This window comes from Sphaeramia orbicularis, chromosome 17 (assembly GCF_902148855.1).
Source record: "Sphaeramia orbicularis chromosome 17, fSphaOr1.1, whole genome shotgun sequence".
Classification (NCBI taxonomy): Eukaryota; Metazoa; Chordata; class Actinopteri; order Kurtiformes; family Apogonidae; genus Sphaeramia; species Sphaeramia orbicularis.
This window is the reverse complement of record NC_043973.1, coordinates 40,508,282-40,529,475: the sequence shown is the minus strand read 5'-3', so window position 1 is coordinate 40,529,475 and position 21,194 is coordinate 40,508,282. Positions and strand designations below refer to the sequence as shown.

Below are 21,194 nucleotides of genomic sequence, written 5' to 3'. Positions count from 1 at the left end.
AAACATTTGGCTACTTTAGTGACAGGTCCTATATAAAGTAGGATATTAAATTAGAAAATAAAACCTGCAATAAATAAATATTGGGTTATTAAAGTAGAAAACAAGTTAATAAATAAATATAAATTGAGTTATATCAAAAACAAGTATCAAAACAAGCATTTGCAGTGTCTAAATAGAGAAAAAATCACAAACTGTACATGTAAATATATGTTACCATATACATGCACCAGTTGGCAGATGAGTTTGAACTTTCTAGAAATGGAGCAGCATGATTATAAAAAGCATGTGACATGTAGAGTATAAAAGCCTTGGCCTCTGCTCCATATAGGCTGAAAATGAAAGCTCGCATTATACACTCTAATTCCACATGATAATAGAAAAGTAGCTTTGGGGGAAAGTGATGTTCCTTTCTACAGAAGCTGAAATCTATTGTATTTGTTCATGTATATAGTTCAGGAATAATTCTTGGAAGGTTTCAAAGCTTCAAGTATATTTTATTAATGTATTGCTTCAGTTTCAATGGTTTCCCAGATCACAACTGAAATTCAACAGAACCTTTACAGAATTTCTTATTATTTTCATCAAATAGAAAATGTTCCTGCACATTCATGCAAATGATTATGCACAATTCACTCAGTCATGATGAGAAAACACCTGCTTTGTCACTTAATCCACCACAGTTGTACTGGTAATATGGTACATTTTTATATCTATATTTCTTGTAAGATGGCCCTAAATTGATGAATTGACATTCAATTGTTTTTTCCATTCTGTTCCTGTCCAGTGAAAATCTCATATTTCCAGATATTTTCAATTTGATGTGTGAGGTGTTTCTTTATAAGTTCCAAAAATGATCCTCCTTAACCTAAATAAATCCTTTTTACAGTAAATCCCTCCCGGATTCACTGTAAAATGTAATTTCACAAAGGTGAAAGGAGGATTATTTTCTGAACTCATGAAGAATTGATTCTAAAGATATGTAACTCACAGGATGACACTTGAATGATATGATTATATAAGAGAATATGATGCATATTTGTAGATGAAATTCAAGAACAGTAAAGTTGCTCAAATAAGATCAACCTTTACACCAGTAAAATGAAAAAAAATTACACATTAACGCATCACTAATCTTAAACCTTCGTATATACAATAGTAAAACATTGACTATTTTACTGCACAACTTTTACTGTTAAATGTATTGTCACAATATTTGTAATTCATTTAACCCTCCGGTATCCGGGTGCGCCTTTTAGGCACACTTTGCACTTCGTGTTAGAAAACTTCATATTATTTTTCCACAATTTAAATAAGTTTAGAATTCAAAAGTTGTTCATTTTTGCATGGTCTTCAAAATTCTGGCCACCAACTAAAATTTGCATATTGTAAACAAAAGAATATTACAAGACTAGCATATGTCTCCCAAGTGTGCCTAAAACGCACTATTTCTTCCATTTGATATGTATGATTAGAGCCGACCTTGATTTACAAAAATAAAATCAAATTAGAGCAGAAAAATAAATCAATGTATATTTAATAGTTTGATTTATATGTGTGCATTTTTGGCACACTTGGTTACAGATGCTAGTTTTTTGAACATTTGACCTAGCGCCAAAAGTAATAATGCAAATTAACCAATGTTGGAGTTAATCATATGCCAGGCTGCAAAAATCAAATGATATGTGATCCACTTTTTATGTAGTATATTGAAAAAAAATTAATTTTTTGTGTTTTTTGCATCCAAAAAAAATAGTTTGTTTACATTACAAACACGAGATTTAAAGGGTCAAAAAATGTGACAATTATTGAGTATTTGGTATTTTTTTTTACGGCTCAAGTTGAAGAAATAGAAAAAAAGCGTAAAAGAATTAAAAACAAACTGTATTAATTTTTTTTTTGACATTATTGCACAAGTGTGCCAAAAAGGCACACTTGGTGCTTAGTAAGGGCCTTGCTGGACGGGATACCGGAGAGTTAAATAGTCCAAATACTTCTTCCACTGCAGAGAAAAATATACAAACATTTTTTTTTTTTTTTTTTTTTTTTTTTTACAGCTTTATAAGATAATAGTGTTGAAAATGTCATTTGTAAACACATCACGGAAAATGCGAACTGGAAATTAAAGATTCAAAAAGGCGTTATTTCCTGCCACGTAACAGCGCATGCGCATCACTCAGCTAGTCATTTGGCGACGTGTACCCGGTGTGTGGAAGTGTTCAGGTATCTCACCTCCGCCGGGGGAAAACTTGCCATAAAAAACCTTAAAAGCCTTACAGGAGCGGAACTATGGGGGGATCGCAGAGTGTGGAGATACCAGGAGGAGGTTCCGAGGGCTACCACGTCCTCCGGGTAAGTTTACAGCCTGGTGTTAGCAGTTAGCTTAGCATCGGGTCAGAGGCGGAGGATTCCCTGCTCTCTGTGTTGACTACAGGCCGGGGATGACAACCGGGCCTGTGTCCGGTTAACACCAAAACCACGTCGGAAAAGGGTGTTGTTCTCCAGAACTGTGTCGGTATCACGTCGTTGTGTTTGATTTTAGTGGTTATTTGGCTGAATGTCACTGTTAGAAGGTAAATGCTAAGCTAGCTATAGCCACGTAGCTGCTTTGAATGACAGCTGCCAGTTTGTTTCTGTTAATGCATCCATTATAGGAAGAAATCCCGCAGCATCCCTCTGGCTCATACCTTTTGTTTTTCTACCAACAGAGTATGCTTATGATTGTCAATTTGACCAAACGTTACTGTGCAAAAATGGATTTGTCTCCTAGTTTCCGAAGTATAAGAGACATCAGCAGTGACTGGGTTTGGCTTCTTGCCCTCTTCTGGACATCCTGCAGTTATTAACATGCTGAATGATCATAATGTTAAACTCTATTTGTATTGTGCCTTTCGTTACATCTAGGTATCTGTATAACACAGTGGGGTTTGACTGATTTATCTGTTTCAGTGGCATTTTTTTCTGTATAAAGCAGTTTTACAAAATTTCAGATAAATCTCTTCACCACACTTTGAAGTATTCGAAAGGGTTAGGGTTAGTCCTGTCTAAGTTTTGCAATAATGCCGATGAAATTTACTCTATATGTATTGAACTTAGTTTATCAAACAGCATTTTCAATTCCAGTGTTATCCAAGTAATTCTGTCAGTGCCTTAAACATACTGAAGCTTCCCAGCTCTACATTTTATGAAGAATATGCAACTCTAAATACTCTGCAAAAAAGACAATACATTCATGAAATTCTTCATAAAAGCAAAGCCGATTTATTTGTATAGCACAATTCATACACAGGGCAATTCACAGTGCTTTACAAAAATGGAAAAGAGTCAGGTTAAAAACACACAATTACAATTAAAACATAATCAATAAAACACAAATAATTATCAGTTGAAATAAAGTAAAAGAGAAGAGTGCAGATAGAACCCTTTAAGTTGTTCTATGCACAGTTGAACAGAGCCTTTTTCAGCTTGTTGAAGGGCAGTAATAAGTGTAACATAAGACGAAAGCCTCTGAATAAGGTGAATTAAAGATGATTTTTGTTAGTAAATTTGTGTTCTACCTCTCCGACATGCAGAATTCACTGTAATGTAGTTTCAAAGTGTGATATACAGTCCAGCAGCAGCTCAGCTCTTTCTTCCCTCTTTTTTTCAGGTTCAGGAGAACTCCCCTGGACATCGTGCAGGACTGGAGCCTTTCTTTGACTTCATTGTCTCCATCAATAACACCAGACTGGTAAGGAAAGGCAGCAGCTGTGTATTTTAGAATATGGTTGGAGATGCACAGAATAAAAGAGCTCATTTCTGTCAGTTAAACTAAGCTCAGTGAAGTGAATGGTGTTATTTGTGACAGTCTGAGAATTGTATGGTGAAAGGTTAAGCAGATAAGGCCTATACAGTAACGCAAGCCAGAGAAGAGGAATCCTAACGCAACCCCATGTGGTGTAATTTGATGTGTGTGTGGTGAATTGTGTTCAGAACATTAAAAGGGATCCCTCTAATGCATGGGGAGGCTCTGTGGTGGGTCGTCCACAAAACTAAAGGTTAGTGGGTTGTTTCACTGAGGTGTGAATGTGACATGTTGTAAAGCAAGTGGTAGAACAGAGCTATGGAAATTCAAGTTGCTTTACTATTTAGGTGTAGAGAGGATCCAGGACTGTGGGACAAGACTCTAATGTGTATGAGGGATAGTCTAGTCCATAATCAAGATCTGTCATGTGGAAGGGTTCAATAATGTTGAAAACGATGTATGAAGGAATAAGGGTAAAGGTTTTATAACGCTACACTTCTTGTTATTTTGGCTGGTATGTGCTTTTTCTACACTATGCATTGTCTGTTGTCTATGTATGCATATTATGTACAGTTGCATGTGTAGTTCAGTGTATACACAGTCCGAATTATAATTTTCAAAATTATTATTCAGTTATTTTTTCCCAGTGTCATGGATGATATGATTTTAAGCAATACATTGTTCTGTCTAGATAAACTCAAGACAGAACATGACTCAAAAGGGAGTTTACTCTATGCTGTATTATGTACAGTATCAATAACACTAATAAAGATTGGCATTTGTGAAGGTGTCAGTGTACGTTATATGTTGACCTATGCTGCTCTGGTTCCTGCATTTCAATTGCACTGAAAGGCTGTCCATGTGATTTTGGGGTTATTTTGTGTATGTGTGTATATTTGATGTTTTTTTGTTTAAATCAATGACTGATAGACTATAAACTAAATTGCCCTATTGTGATAAATCGGGTAGTTTGAATTGAATTGAACTGAACAAAAATTAGAAAGAAATAAAATGAAGTAGCAGTCATACTCACTGCCTTGGGAAATATCCATAATGAACATATTACAACTGCCATATTTGTTGCATTTAGAAATTTTGTCACGTAAGAGGAAGCACGAATCTCATCGTTTGCAATTTTGACTTATTTTATGTTGTCCAAAAAGCAAAAACGTGATTAATCAAATTCTTTCACTATTGCAGGGCAATATTATCCCACATTATCCCTTTGAACATCATATTTTTGTTTCTTCTCTGATTAGGTTTCATTTATTCAAAGTGAATTGTGTTGTTGCTTGTTTTAGAAAATCATCTGTGGTGACATGTTTCACATATGTCCTATTTTCTACAGAATAAAGACAATGACACGTTAAAGGACTTACTGAAAGCCAGTGTGGAGAAACCCGTCAAGATGCTGGTTTACTCCTCCAAGACCCTGGAGCTGCGGGAGTCCACGGTGACCCCCAGTAACCTGTGGGGCGGCCAGGGCTTGCTCGGAGTCTCCATTCGTTTCTGCAGCTTTGAAGGAGCCAATGAGAATGTGTGGCATGTGCTGGTCAGTAATGGTCTCATCTGCTTGCGTGGTTCTTAATCGTAGAGTAGCGGTTTTGCTCATTTTCCTCTGGCTCTTTTTAACAGGAAGTGGAGCCTAATTCTCCTGCAGCCCTCGCTGGCTTGCGGCCGCACACTGACTACATCATCGGAGCCGACACTGTTATGAATGAGGTAGTTCAATCATTTACAGGGCACTTATAAAAGTACTCTGACATTAAAATTTTCGACTTTAGTGTGTTATTGGAGGACATAACAAGACTGTTTTACTTTTTTGAAATTTTTAAAACTTTTATATGGTTATATAGAAAATCAAGGTTAATGAAGTTACCATATTTGGTTTCTTACCGTGTAACTGGCAAAAAAAAAAAAAAAATACAAGAAGTAAATATAAAAATACAAGAAAAGCACATATTAGGTGAAAAGAACATGCATTTTAGAACATTAGAACCTCACTTTGAGATCATTAGACCAACATACAGTTGCAGAAAAAATTATTTGGCCATCAAAAGTCATCAAAAACAATGGTTATGCAATCGAGTACTAACTCCTGTGTGTATCATGTGACTAAAACAGACAGAAAAGAAAACATGGAATGCCTAAAAGCACTGTATTTGGCAGTACAATGACATAGATAGTGATGTAAGAACTGAAGTGATTTTGGTTATTATCAAGAAAACATGGAAAATGGATAGATATCAGCTCTGAAATTAAACTATCATGAGATATTTTTGTTGTTATCATTATCTTTGTCCAAACGAATGTACCTTTAGTTGTACCAGGCATTAAAATGAACAAGAAATTGAAAAAAAAAAAAAAACAAGTGCGGTCTAATAATTTTTTCCATGACTGTAAGTGCTGATCCAGACCCCAGTCCACATCCACATTATCCCTTTGAACATCATTCCTTACATTAGTACCATTACTTCATGGTACCTAACAAAGCAGGTCCACTCACTGTTCATGCAGAGGTGGACCTTACAGACCCTGGAGACCACATTGGACCTGAGATAGTTAACTCGCTGTCCTAACTGTTGCTGTCACTGTCTTGTAATGTATGCAGAATTGACCAAAAATACTCACTTGCCCTATAAAGGGTTAACAGCTCTTCAGCATCTTTGGACTGTCCCTCCAGTGCCTTTTCTCCCTGATAATGATGGTAATTGTCTGTCACCTTTTTGTGGTTGCAGTCAGAGGACCTTTTCTCTCTGATTGAGAGCCACGAGGGGAAAGGCCTGAAGCTGTACGTGTACAACACAGACACCGACAACTGCAGAGAAGTGGTCATCACACCCAACAGTTCCTGGGGAGGGGAGGGCAGGTAAAGTGCTACAGCAGAGTAAATGGAGTGTACATTATGGTTTCCAGTTAATGTTTCTGTTGAAAATCTCGAAGTTGTTGTTGACATTCACCACAGCACTCTCTCTGTTTTCAAGCCTCGGTTGCGGGATTGGCTACGGATACCTCCACAGGATTCCCACAAGGCCTTTCGAGGAGGGGAAGAAGTTTAGCTTCCCTGGAAACTCCCCCAGTGAGCCTGTTAGTCCGCTGAAGGATGGATTCACCGAGGTTAGACCGCAGATTTCTTTCTAGCAGCGTCACTTCAATTGAAGTAACACAGTACATAATTTCTGTAAATCAGTCCTGTATTGGTAAGAAAGGAGGCAGAGCTGGAGATGTTGAGATTTTCTTTGGGAATGACAAGGATGGACAGGATTAGGAAGGAGCACATCAGAAGGACAGCTCAGGTTGGACGTTTTGGGGACAAAGTGAAACAGACCAGATTAACCCATAAAGACCCAGTGCTACTTTTATGGCAAACTTTTATTCCAAATGAGTTTTTCTCTCTGTTTAACCTCTCTTAAATAATTTGTCACCATTTATTTTAATATCATACTCTGTATTTTGCATTTTTTCAGTGAAAATCAGGTATTTTCCTATATTTAATGTACTGATCATGAAGTTGGGAGTATAATATCAGAAATGGAGAAAACTGAAGAAAAAGTGACTATCAGCAAAGTTATTAATAATTAAACATAAACCCAGCGTGTCCATCCACTGTCATTGATCCAACTCCATGGGTTTTACTGGTGAATCAATGTTGTAGAAGATAACTGTTTCCATGGTAACTACGGAGCTTCTGAACATCCAAATGGGCCATATCTGATGACCATGAAAAGATGACAAACTGCATTTTACACCAATTATTGACATGTATTGATAGGATTAGTGGATCAACAGGTATTAAATAGTATAGATCAGTAGATGGTTTTGGTCGACAGTGGATGTTTGGGTCTTTATGGGTTAAGATGGTTCAGACACGCAGAGGAGGGATTATAAATATATTGGCAAAGAGGGGATTTGTGGATGTGGCGAAGGAGGATGTGCAGGTCAAATGGAAGCAGATGATTTACTATGGCGACCCCTAAAGGGATCAGCCCATAGTAGTCACAGGTCCTATATTAGGAAGGTGATTACACTGGTCTACAGGTAAAATGCTTTCAGAATAAAAGCAGTGAAAATTTACCATGTGTGAGTCACTGATAAAGAAAAATCAAGTCAAAAATGCTGGTTGGCTGAAGTTTCCAAGATATAGTCTTGGGTCAAAATGTGAAATTCGAGAATTAAGGAGAGAATGGGTTTTACACTGTCTGTACATTACAGTACATTCACTTTACAGGTTCTGTTTCGTAGAAGATTCATAAATGTATTGTAAAATGAGCATAAACCAATATATATGAGTGTAATAACACTTGATCATATACATTGAAAACATCAGCAAACCAGCACTTGTCATTTGTTTTCCAAGTAATCCTATTAAAATACATAACATTTAGCACATTTAATCTTTGAGGCATATCATTTCTAAAAATTGTAGATCAGTGTTATTGTACTTATCACTTGGTACAATTATTGAAAAACAGATGCACTTAAAAACTTTTGGTCAGAATGTTCAGTAATAATGCAGATGCAAATTGTGGCCACTGATGAAAACAAAACCAGGAGAATTTGTGTTACGGGATATTTGTTACACATTTACTTGTACTTTCAAAAATGATTGAATTCAAGTCAGTGTGTGAAAATATGAAGTGTTACCTGGTATAGATGTGCTGAGCCATAAACCAGTGATAATTATTACAATATATTATTTTTGTTAATATTCTTTGTCTTTTAGGGTTTTTTTGGTTTACATTTTCAGCAAAAATTTGTCAGTATGTCATTTGTCACCTTAACTCAAGTATATTTTGCTGTTGAACCAATATTTTATCATTATAATTGTTAATATTGTATTGTTTAATATCATATATCGTCACTTTCCTAAAATAATTTCCTAAGTCGTGTTACCAGATTTTGCAGGAAACGCAAAAATCATAACCAGAAATTGAGTTTTTGACGATTTAGGCACAAAAAAGGGATTTTTGTCAAAAAAAAAAAAAATACACAGAAATTTATGTGCGGGTTTGTGAAAAGTTCCTCTGTTTGGAATGTAGAGAATAGGTTAAAACTACAAATAATCATCAGGTTTCCTCCGCTTTCATTTAGAACAAAACACGACAAAAGAATTAATGAGTTGACATTTTTGATACCAACCATAACAGGCATCATTTCAGCAGCTAATGCTAAGGTTCTACTTGTTACTGTTCATGAATAGTTAAACAAGACTAACTTTAAATGTATCCAATGAAATATTTATGTCTGACCATCAGACTGGTGAAAGTAAATCCTGTTGAGTGCTTGTGTATCACATTAGAATCTTAACTCTGTTGATGGATCATCATGCATTACTGTAGACTCTCTTGTGCTTTATTATATTGGCACCAAACTGTATAATGTGCCAAAATCTCCCCCATTAGTGTGCAAGGGGTGTACATGACATTGAAAAGAAGTTGTGTGTGTTCCGGACTCTAACTCTTTGTCAGTTTCCTCGTTATGCATGCAGCAAAGCAGATGGGAGAGGCGGAGAGCCGGTGCATGTGTGGATGAATGTGACCTTATCTGTTTGACAGCAGCAGCTTCTTCTCTACTCCGCTCATGTTTTCGCTCCCTCTCCAGGTCCAGCTCTCAGCCGTGACTCCGCCTCCCACCGCCCCCACCGTTCCCTCCGGCCTTGAAGATTCGCTCTCCGGCCTGTCAATCAGCACCACGGCGCCCACAATGCCCAGTGAGCTGCAGACAGGTACGCCTTAGCTTTTGTAAATATGACTACGCACTAAGGCTATGGGATGGTATACAGAGGTAGTAAAAGTTCTACACTCGAGTAAAAGTACAGCTAAAACACTGGTTAAAGTACTTTACTGCTACTTTTAATTTATTTTTTTATTCATTTATATTTAGACTTTTATGTTTGTGGTCTGTTACTTTTGAGTGTGTTTAGCTGGTTTATTCCTTTGGGGGGGGGGGGGTGAGAAGAGTGCACAAAGGAGAACTGCAAAATGTAAGACCCAGTATCACTTAAGTCTGTACTATATCTGGATGATTTTCTTTTGTGAAATAAAAAATATATAAAAAAAAAAAAAATTAAAAAAAGGTACTTTACTGCAGTAAAAGTAAAAAAAATACTGTCTTGAAAATGTATGAAAGTTAAAAGTACAGTGACTATCAACTGTCTGTGCAAACTGAACTCAACTATACATCATATCAGTCTAATATGAAGACTGTAACACCATTTTACCTTTAAATAAAATATAATATACTGAAAATAACAAATATCAGTTTGGATACAATGTGCAAATCAGTTTCCATTCTCAGCACAACACGAAACATGACTTTTTCATTGCAGGTTTTATCTTATATTTTTGTCGGTTTCATCTTGTTACACCTTTTTAAGATTGTTTTCATCCTGTTTTTGTAAGTTTTCACCTTTTACATCACAGCTACACTGACATTTTATCTTTTCTACATGTTGTTCTCTCCATTCATAGTGAAGACTGTCTTAATGATTCCGTTCACAACAATGAAATGAAAATCAGAGTTAATTCATATCACATGCACTAAAGTAACACACCTCTTGAAAATGTTCAGATGTTTGTGTTAAAATGCCCTAAAACTAAATACACAAGTAAAGTGCAGTTGCCTAAAACTAAGTACAGTAAAGCCCTTTTGGCACAGGACAAAAAAAAGGATTATTTATGGACTTAAAGTGATTTAGAAATTAACCTCCCATGTCTGTGTTTCATGTGGGAATGTGTACAAAATTAAAGTCTTTTTTTTTTTTTTTTTTTTTTTTTACTTGAATTAACTGGCACAATCCCCTGATCTAATGTCAAGGTTAACTATTAATAAACTGAGCCTGTTGAAAGTGAAATGCTCCTAATGTTCACTGTTATACATCATTTTTTGAGATTTCACTCTACTGAAGGATTTGAATATCCGTTTAATATCACGACAAGAACATCCTGAATTTGCACCCAGAGATCTTTAACTTGTAAAGTAGTAGAAAAAAAGGTTTTCGGACACCCTTAAGATTTTACACAATCTCAAATATGATCATGAAATATTAGCAGAAAAACAAATGTAAATGATTTTTTTTGTTTGTCATCAAGAAGGTGAATTCATAACGATAACTAAAGGTTATTGACATGGGTTGGCTCCAGTAAATGCACATCTTAGATTCTCTACTTTTGTTTTTTCATACAGGATATAAACATGAACATGATAGGAATTGGAATACAAAAGGAATATAGGAAAGTCAAAGTTGTATCTATGCAAGAAGCCAAATCTGCTAAAGTACACATTATGTTTATGTTGAATTAAAACCATCATCCTTCTGCATCAGACAGACACAAACAAAACTAAATTTTTCACAGTTTCAACATGTCATGCCCTGGATATGTTTCATTATCTGCTGAAACCAGTTTTGACCTTGATGGAACTGAGCATGTGCAGAAGGGAATGTGGGTTTGGAGAATGGAGTGACTATTAATGCAATATATCACAAATACATGCAGGGTTCCCACGTGTCCTGGAAAACCTGGAAAATGATTGACCAATTTTTCAATCATGGAAAATGAGAAAAAGGGTCAAATGTCCTGGAAATGGTTATCCTGGAAAATTATTTATCGTCCCCCTGCCTTGTGACCTTGTGTGCCTAAACTAAGATGAAACAAAGGAAACTGTTTTTCAGTGATTTATTGAAAATACACAAATATTTTTAGAGGAAGTCCAGGAGAAAAAGTAAGAGAGAAGAGAAAGTTTAGTTGGGAATTGTCCAGTTGAATGTTGTAACTCCAGTTTGTCAGGCTAATGAAGTGCTACGCTGTAATTATTTTTCGTAGATAAATTATAGCCATAGACTGCACATCAAATGTTTGAGTCATAAACATAGAAACAATCTGGGTAAATGCAAGTTACAACTGCAGAAAAGAACACTTCCAAAGAATGAGGGGGACAGGGGAACGTGTTAGTGTATGATGTGATAACTTTGACATGGGATGTCAAAAACTTTTTCTCCAGCAAAATAGTGACCAGTGCAGCCTCCATTCTTCTTGACCAGGAAATGGACAAAATAAATGTAGTGAAGAAAGAAAAAATGTTGCAACACACTCCAAATCACAGATATGGAACCACAGAGGGCTGATTTGATCACAGGATTTGACAAAGATGGACAATTCTCAAAGGTTAAAATCAGACGACCTCCAGTGAATACAAGTCCTACACAAATGGAGCTGAAAAATACTTGTGTTGTCTTGTGATCTAGTGTAAATTGTTGTATTTCTCTTTTTGTCTGCTCAGGTTTACCCACAGTGCCCCTGCTCCCCTCCTCCACCAGCCCCTCCCTCAGCCCACTCTCCCCACTGAATCCTGCCGCCACCACCTTCAGCCCCGCCACCACGCTACCAGGTGAGTGATGTCTCCAAACACACACAGAAGCATTATTCCTCTTTCAGTATAGGTTTCCGCAGACACACCCTTCCTGGAAAAAAAGGTGAAAGGTCAGCCTCCGTTGACAATAGGCTAAGAACAGATCTTGGGTACACACTTTTCTTTGTCCAGCCTTTAGCAGAAACTCCCTCTGTACATCCACTTTGAACCAGCAGCTACTACAGCCTTTGTGCCATCCTGTTTTTAAAGCCAGATAATGTCCGCTAAATGTCAAACTCCCAGCCCTCTTCTCTTTTGTATCTGCTGTGCTTCTTATGTATCACGTGTATTAATTCTCTAATATGATGAACTTTTCTCACATTTCAAAAGACTCTGTTTTTGCCTCTATCATCTCATATTTTCTCCATAACTCAGTTTCCCAAAACAGCTTCTCAACAGTAAATCAGGACATTTGTATTAATTTTACCAAATAACATGAAAAAAAATGAGAGCGCCGGCGTCTTATAATGCGGGGATATTCAACAGGTGGCCCGCGGGCCATAACCGACCTGTCAATCAAATTTGACCAGCCCGTGGCCTCTTTACCTGCAAATAGTAAGTAAATAGTTTGAAAGCTGCTAAAAATGGCATTGTACATATGGCTATTTGTGACACTTTACGCCATTTTGGAACACTTTGCGTTATATTGCAGCACTGCCACTGTTTACATAAGGCCAGAGAGACTGACTGTCAAGGGACAATTTGAGTCTCCAGACGATGTGAGTCACGCATGCGTAGAAGTAGTTATCTCTGTCAGCCATCTTTTATGACTCGCTACGACAACCTCAAAGATCGCATTGTTGGCACTGAGCTGCAATTCCCCTCCACTGCTTAATTTCCCCCCAGATTTAGATCAGAACGTTTGTCAGCTGTGCAAAAAACCAAAAGTAGACATATAAATTGACTATTGAAATTGCTAGACAGATATTCCTTGAAGGTAAAGTCTGTACTTTTACATAATTTGACTCATAGAACAGTGATTTGTCCTACCCAGGTTGCCGTAGCGAGTCGTAAAAGATGGCAGATAAATGCTTCTACGCATGCACGACTCGCATCGCCCGGAGACTCAAATCGTCCCTTGATGCTGACTTCAATATGAAAACACAGCATCTTCCACGGAGAAGAGATGCAGGGTTGACGGTGAAAACAGAAAATTTACCAATTTGATTTGTCTCGGTCAGAGAACAAAGCAGTATTTATGATCATCTGTTCTCTCTTTACGGGTTCCAAAAGTCAGAACCGAACTGGGAAAGAAAGCTTTAAAATGTTCTGCTCCCACTGCCTGGAACAACCTACAGAAGGAGATTACACTGAAAGACCTGGTCTGTTTTAATGCATTCAGTCATTTCAAATCAGTGGGAAAAGGACAAATGTGGTTGTAGATGCTTTTCTAATTGATTGAATTGGGTTCAGCTTTGAGATGCTTTTAAGGAACATTGTTGTTATACTTTTAGTCCCTTTTAAAATAATGACTTTTATATGTATGCTATCAGTTTTGTTTGTTTTTAGATCTGACTTTTGTTGTGTTTGTGTATACTTCTAGTGTGGATGTATGGCTGTGATTTCCATTTTGTGTAACTTCTCCTCCTGCTGCTGCTGTCTTGGCCAGGACACTCTTGAAAAAGAGATTTTAATCTCAATGAGCTTTTTTTTCTGGTTAAAGGTTATAATAAATTGTTTTAAATGTTTTGTTTACATGTCGTACTCGCACTAAAAGCCAGCAGTTACTGTGACTGTGATGGTATGTTTTGTAAAGATTTAACACAACAGTTTAACGGTGAAATAAAAATGTGATGGTTATAAGTGTCAATTGTACATCCAATATTAGAGTAATACTACAGTCCACAGCATTCTGTCGATTTAGCCCATGGGAAAATAATTGAATAGCCCTTGTAATAGTGTATGTGTCTGTGTGTGTTTGCAGGTCTCATGCCCCTCCCAGCCGGTTTACCTCCACTCCCCAACCTGCCAAACCTTAACTTGCCACTCCCCGACCTCAGCGCCGTGTCGCTAGCAGGCGGCAGCACCTTACCCCCACCCATAGGAGCAGCAGGTAAGGAAGCACGGCCACTTCCTGCTCTAGCCGTGCACTGATGGACTGTAAAAAGTTGAATCCTTAACCCATAAAGACCCAAATAGCCACTGATGACCAAAACCATCTACGGATCTAAAATGATTAATAACTTCTGATCCATTAATCCTATCAAGACATGTAAACACAGTTAAGTTCTTATATCTCCCTGAAAAGTTGATCTTTATGTGATTGTCTTATTTTAAGTGTGATGAGATTTTTTGACTTGAAATGAGAAGAACACACTTGGTAAGATTTAGATTTTTGCAGTGCTCCTCCAAATACTTCTGCTGAAACTTGCATTTTCCCATTTTTCTGACATTTGCTAATATTCCCTCCACTCTTTCGCCACAGCATGAGCATGCTCACAGCATGTTGCATTCCAAGCATCCGGTGTTGTGACTTCATGTATCGGCCATAAATAGCCAATTAAAGGGTTCCGCCTGTCAGTCATCACACTATACTTCCAATCATAATTATTAAATGTTTATTTAATCAAAATAAATGGTGAGCAGCAGTGCTTTTTTCCTTCAAGTGTATTTAATTTTTTAAAGTAAGTAAAGTAAAGTAAAGTAAATTTTATTTATAGAGCACTTTTCACAGACAGAGTCACAAAGTGCTTTATCAATTCAAATCAGAATCAAATTAAGTTTACAGAGACCCAACAGAATCCTTCAGGGGCAAACACTTGTGATTGGTGACAGTGGCGAGGAAAAACTTCCCTTTAACGGGCAGAAACCTGGAGCAGACCCAGACTCCTGAAGGATGGCTGTCTGCCTTGACCAGTTGGGGTTAAAGAGAGAGAGAGAGAGTAAAGGAGGAGAAAAGAGAGAGCGATAGAGATATAGAGAGACTGGGGGGGGGGATGACACATGGAGTATGTTATGATGAATACATAGAGTGTAATCAGTCTGTGGTGGTCCTGGGTCAGGTGGGAGACTAAAAAGCCTTTTTGAACAGGAGGGTTTTGAGGTGTTTCTTAAAGCTCTCTACAGAGTCCATGGACCGTAGGTGTTGAGGCAGGTCATTCCATAGACGTGGTGCCACAGCTTTAAAAGACCTGTCACCGCGTGTGCTAAAACAGGTCCGTGGAACCATCAGCAGGTACTGTCCTGAAGACCTCAAGCTACGAGTCGAGCTGTAGGGCTGGATCAGGGAAGCAATGTATGCAGGGGCCTGGCCATGTAGGGCCCGGAAAGTTAGCACAAGAATTTTGAAATGAAGACGATATAGAACAGGGAGCCAGTGGAGAGATTTAAGGATGGGAGTGATGTGGGTTCTCCTGTTTGTGCGGGTCAGGAGCCTGGCAGCAGAGTTCTGGACAAACTGTAGACGGGCCAGCTCCTTCTTGTTTAAGCATGTAAACAGGCTGTTGCAGTAGTCTAAGCGAGAAGATACGAAAGCGTGAACGATCATCTCGAGCTCATTTGTGGACACCATAGATCTGAGTTTGGAGATGTTGCGTAGGTGGAAGAAACAGTTTTTGACTAGGTGTTTGGAGTAGAATTCTAAAGACATGTCCTGGTCAAAGATGACACCCAGATTCCTCAGTTTTGTCTTTACCGAGGAACTCAGGTCTCCAAGGTGATGTTTGATCCCTGGGATTGCACTATCCGGGGCAATGATGAGGGTCTCAGTTTTGCTGGAGTTCAGCTGGAGGCTGTTATCATTTAGCCACTGCTTCAGCTCTGACAAGCAGTTTTAATACCTCTGGTATGTATTTAATGCTTTTTAATGCCATTTAAGGCCTTAATTTTTACAAAATCTGTTTAATGACTTTTAATGCTTTTTAATGACCTGCAGAAACCCTGATATACATTTACATATGTATAATGTTCTGGCCTTTACTCTTATTTACCTGACGACAATAAGCTGTGTACAGGGTTAATGACCATGAATATTCCAGTTTACACAGAGCCGGAAATTCCAATGTGACCTTGACGTCACTCTTTTTGTTCCTTCAGACACATTATCATAAAGTTCAATATTTGCTCATTTCTATTGAAACATGACATTTGCTTTAATAATGTTTTAAAGCAGGCGAGTTTCTCCTTCCATCCAGAAATGTGTTTTTGTCTTTGGAGCCACCAGATGATCTTTGTCTTGACTCCATATAACCATAAACGACCATATTCATTTTCCAAACGTCCAAAGAATCCTCATAAAACGGGAATGATGTCAGTCCATCCCACATGTTTTAATTAGAAAATGCTCCGTTTGGAAAAGGGCCTAATCCACAATATCCAAACAAATTATACAGTTAAGGCTCCAAAGGCAGAATGTCATGGTGTGAATGTCGACATACTCACTGGAGCAGAGCTATGACTAAATGAAATTATTTTAGTTGATCTGGTGATAATATTTCCTCAAGTGATAAGTCGTGTAGTCTATAAAATCCTGAACAGCCAAAGATAATCTCCTTGAGTTCCTGATCTGAAGAAAACACAAAAATATCACATTTAAGAAACTGGTAAAAAAAAAAAAAAAAATGTACCTCAGATTAATTATCAAAACATTTGGCAATTACTTTATTTACAGGGTTCATACAGGTGCGTGAAATCCTTGAAAATGCTTGAATTTCAATGTTGTGTTTTCAAGGTCTGAAAAGTGCTTGAATATCAGTTTAAGTGCCTGCAATTAGAACTCTGTGATGTGATTTATTTATTTTTAATATTAACTCTGCCAGGTTAGATGCCAAGCCAAAGCTACGTACAAAGAGGTGATACATTTAGAAAAATGTAACTTTTCAGGTGTGCTCAGGTTGATTCCAGGTGCATTTTTATCTTAATCTTTGGCTCTGTGTGTGTGACAGCAACGCCAAGTGGCTTCCCTTTTTGTTTTTGTTTTTTGGATAAAACTTTATGTTCTCATTTAATTTTTAAACTTTTTGCTATTATGAAACATAATTTTAGATGTTTATAGCATAATACAATGTACATCATTGTGATAAAAAATGAAAAAAAAATCATGAGTATATGTACTCCTGTAGATATGTCTTTTACCCCACTGATACGGTAAAAATGACCCTTAGGTGCTTGAAAAGTTTTGAATTTGACCTTGAAAAATATGTACGAACCCTGTATTTAATAACTAATCCATGAATTGATTAATCATTAGTCGCTTTTTCCATTGGACATCTGTGCCAAACTTTACCGATATTTACTGAATGTCGAAAAAACAGAAGTGCGTAATGTTGGTTTTTCCATTAAATCACAAATGCGATGATTTGTTTATTCATTATCGCAAGATGACACGAGAAGTCATTCCATAAACATGGCAACGAACATAAATATGGTGTTTATTTACAAATATATTCATTATTATTATATATTATCCTTCTATCTCGTACTAAATTAAAAAATGATTGGGTTTCCTGGTGTGTCCACACATACTGTGACATGTTTCTGTTAAAACTCTTCTCTTGTTGTAATGTCCATCAACATCCTTTTTTTTTTTTTTTTTTTTAATTCACAACTCTCATTGTGGATAAAGGTCTTTCCATAACAGTTTTGCGTGATATACTATTTGCACTACACCCAAATAACCACCTCTTGCAGTGCAAAAACTTTTAATCAAAAAATTAGTGTTTTGGTGAAATTATCGTTTTTTTCCATTTGGTAAATTTTTGATTTGAGGGTCAATGGAAAAGTGATTGTTGCAGCTCTTCCTTTGTATTTAGAGGCTGTGACGTCTCCGTACTTCAGTCCTCAGCACAGTATCAGTCGTCCACTATCAGAGTGTTTTAGTATTTGTTGTGAAAACAGTCTGTCTGTGGACCAGCGTCATGTGTCCTAATGTCTCTGTTGTTGTTCTTTTTCCAGGCGTCCCCCCTCTGGCCCCCCTCCCTCCCCTCAACCTGCCCGGCCTGGCCCCGCTGCCCCCTCTACCCACCATGCTGCCCTCCCAGCTTCCCCCTCTCCTCCCCCAGAGCGTGGCGCCCATCCTCCCCGCCTCCTCCGCCCCCGCAGCCTCCGTCACAGTCACACCGGCGCCTGTGGCTGAGGTCGCCGTCGCGCCTACGGCCCCCACAGAACCACCAGCCCCCACGGAAACGACACTAACGTCGTCCTAACCTGGGAAAGAAGACCCCGCTTCATCAAACCAAAACACACACCTGGTTACTCTCTTTCCCCCCCGTCTGCCTTTCTCTGTGTTTTTCTATTTATTTGGCCCAGAGGGACAGGCTGCACCAGTTCAGACGTGGAAGTCTGCGGCTGAACAGGCCTGTGCGGAGCGATGAAGAGCGGAGGACGCATGTAGACCGGTCCGACCAACACGTCTCGTTGCAGAGGGGCTGGTGGCGCTGCTGCAGAAGGACGAGGTGTGTTCTTCAGTTTGTAGTAACGTTTCACACGTCTGCGGCTACAACCAGGCACAGAACTTTATTATTAGGACTTTCCTCCTTTTCTGATCTGGAAATCCTTTTTCTGTTTCACACACCTTTGTTTTTTTTTTTTATATTAACATGTATGTATAAAAGGGGCTGGATGATAAACCATACGCACTTAAATCATCTAAATCACAGACCTCAAACTCATTTTAGTTCATGGGCCACATAGACCCCGATATGATCTAAAGAGGACCCGGAAAATAACAATAGAATAACCTGCAAGTGTCTGTTTTGGAGTGAATAAAGTAAAATTACATTATGAAAATATTTACATCTACAAACTGTCCTTTTAAAAAGTGTGAATAACATGAACCACCTGAAATTTCTAAAGAATAAGTGTAATTTTAACAATATTATGTCTCATCATTTACACATGTGCACTACAACTTACAGATCACAGTGGATCTACAAATGCACAAAACATTTAATAACAGGCAGAATATTAAAAATTAAATGAAATAATAATAAAATAGTAAAATTCCGCTTACTTCTCCTAAGACATTTCAGGTTGTTCATGTGAATTCTCATTTTTTGTGAAAGGATAGTCTGTAAAGGTACACATTTTCATGTAATTTAACCTTTTTACGCTAAAAGACAAAAATCTGGAGTTATTTCTAGGTAATTCTGATAGTATTTTACTGGTCTGATCCACTTGAGATCTGAACTAAAATGATTTTGACATCCTTGATTGTTAATATCTTAAGTATAATTTTTGCATTTCACACATTCATCCCACAGGCCAGATTTGACTCTTTGATGGGCTGGTTTTGGCCCGTGGCTCTTGCGTTTGACACCTCTGATCTAAATGGCTCTCTCATCTGTAGCAGTTTTATTTCCTGTGGTTGGTTTTACTGAAAGTTTAAAGCTGTGTATGAATTTCATCACCAATTTTTCATCAAATCTGTACAACCTGAGTCATAGCCTAAGTATCACGAATCTGTAAGTCTTTCCGTGATTACGCACATGAATCTCTTCCCTCACGGTGCATAATTTCTAAGTGTACTCCACCATAAATACTCCATTTGTTTACAAACTGAGCTGGTAGGTCACTCAGGCATTTTCGGAAATTTGTTGTGACGTGCATTGTAGCAAGAGGCAACGAAGCCGTTTCTGCAACAAACGGCCATAATGCAGCTGCGTGGAGCTCCACTTACATACACGTCGCAACAAATTTCCGAAAATGCCCGAGTTACCTACCGGCTCTGTTTGTAAACAAATGGAGTGTTAATGGCGGAGTACACTTCAAAATTGTTCACCGTGAGGGAAGAGATTCAGGTGAGTAATCGCAGAAAGACTTACGGATTCGTGAAACTTCGGATACGGCTCGGGTTTTACAGATTTGATGAAAAATCGGTGACAAAAATCATATGCAGCTTTAACCATCGTAGAAATTCTACTTCTCATTGCCTTTTAGCGCCAGTAAACACACTCAGGTTTTATCATCCAGCCTGTGTAACCATCTTTATTAGTTAGTTAAACCCTGACCCATAGATTAATTTGATTGACATTTATTAATTTTGTTGTCCAGACAGCGGTAAGATCATTTCCACCCAGTGAATGAATCTGCATTATTTTGCACCACCTTCGTGTTCTGAAATTATTAGTCATGTCGTCCCTTTTGTACGTGTATGTGTGTGTGTATCAGAACTCATCCACAGCCTGAGGGCCATGCCAGCGGGGGCGGAGGTTTACAGTTACATGAGCTACTGAATCTGTGTGTGAGTGTGTGTGCGCGCCTGCTGCTGGGTGATTAGTATGTAGGGTGAAACATGGGTGCAGGGTTATTAAATACACAGCATGTCTCCTCCTGGCATGGCCGAAAACCGATTAGTAACCAGAGACGCAGTGATTCAACGCAGCCACAAGATGTCGCTGTAACAGAACTTTGTGAAAACATCTACAGTATGCACAGTGCGAGCAATAAAGCCAAATTAATTTTACATGCCTGTTTTTTTTTTTTTTTTTTGGTTTGTTTTTAATACATGTAAAGATAGAAAAGGAGCGAGAAGAGGTGTTCTAGTGTAAGGTTGCCCATGAAGTATAACTGCACTTAAAAGTAATGGATTAATCTGACATTTTCTGTAAACTGATTTCAAAATATTTGCAAATAAATGTAAGAAAAATTATTTAATTCTGCCAAATGTTATGTATTTTATTGAGAACTCTAACAAAAGCATCAAATCTTCTTTAAGACGCTGCAACACGTGAAATTGGGGCTGGAATGGCCGTGGCAGAGGTTTATCTAATGTTTTATTATAAGTTGTTTCATACACGTGATAATGTAAAGAGTGGAAAGGGTAACAGTTGTTTTTTTCAGATTTGTTTCCCTCACTGGAAAAAATAATCTTACCAAGTATATTTTTGTCATTTCTTAGACAAAATATCTCATCACACTTAAAATAAGACAATCACCTAAAGAGTAACTTTTCAGTGAGATATAACTTATTTTTAGACAACAGATCTTGAAAATCTTATTTCAAGAAATCTTACCAAGATAAGATTCACTTGTTCCATTGGCATTTTTTTTTTTTGTTTGCTTGAAT

At 37.8% G+C, this 21,194-nt stretch overlaps 1 protein-coding gene across 1 annotated transcript; it reads left to right on the top strand.

Moving 5' to 3' along the window:
- The first annotated feature begins 2,183 nt into the window (after positions 1-2,183).
- LOC115437943 (Golgi reassembly-stacking protein 2-like) lies at positions 2,184-19,011 on the top strand. Its single transcript, XM_030161345.1, has 10 exons — positions 2,184-2,349; positions 3,647-3,727; positions 5,130-5,333; positions 5,417-5,503; positions 6,520-6,650; positions 6,766-6,898; positions 9,383-9,506; positions 12,062-12,169; positions 14,115-14,243; positions 18,083-19,011. The coding sequence occupies exons 1-10, from the start codon at positions 2,287-2,289 to the stop codon at positions 18,331-18,333; spliced, it is 1,311 nt and encodes a 436-aa protein (XP_030017205.1). The 5' UTR covers positions 2,184-2,286; the 3' UTR covers positions 18,334-19,011.
- The last annotated feature ends 2,183 nt before the right edge of the window (positions 19,012-21,194 follow it).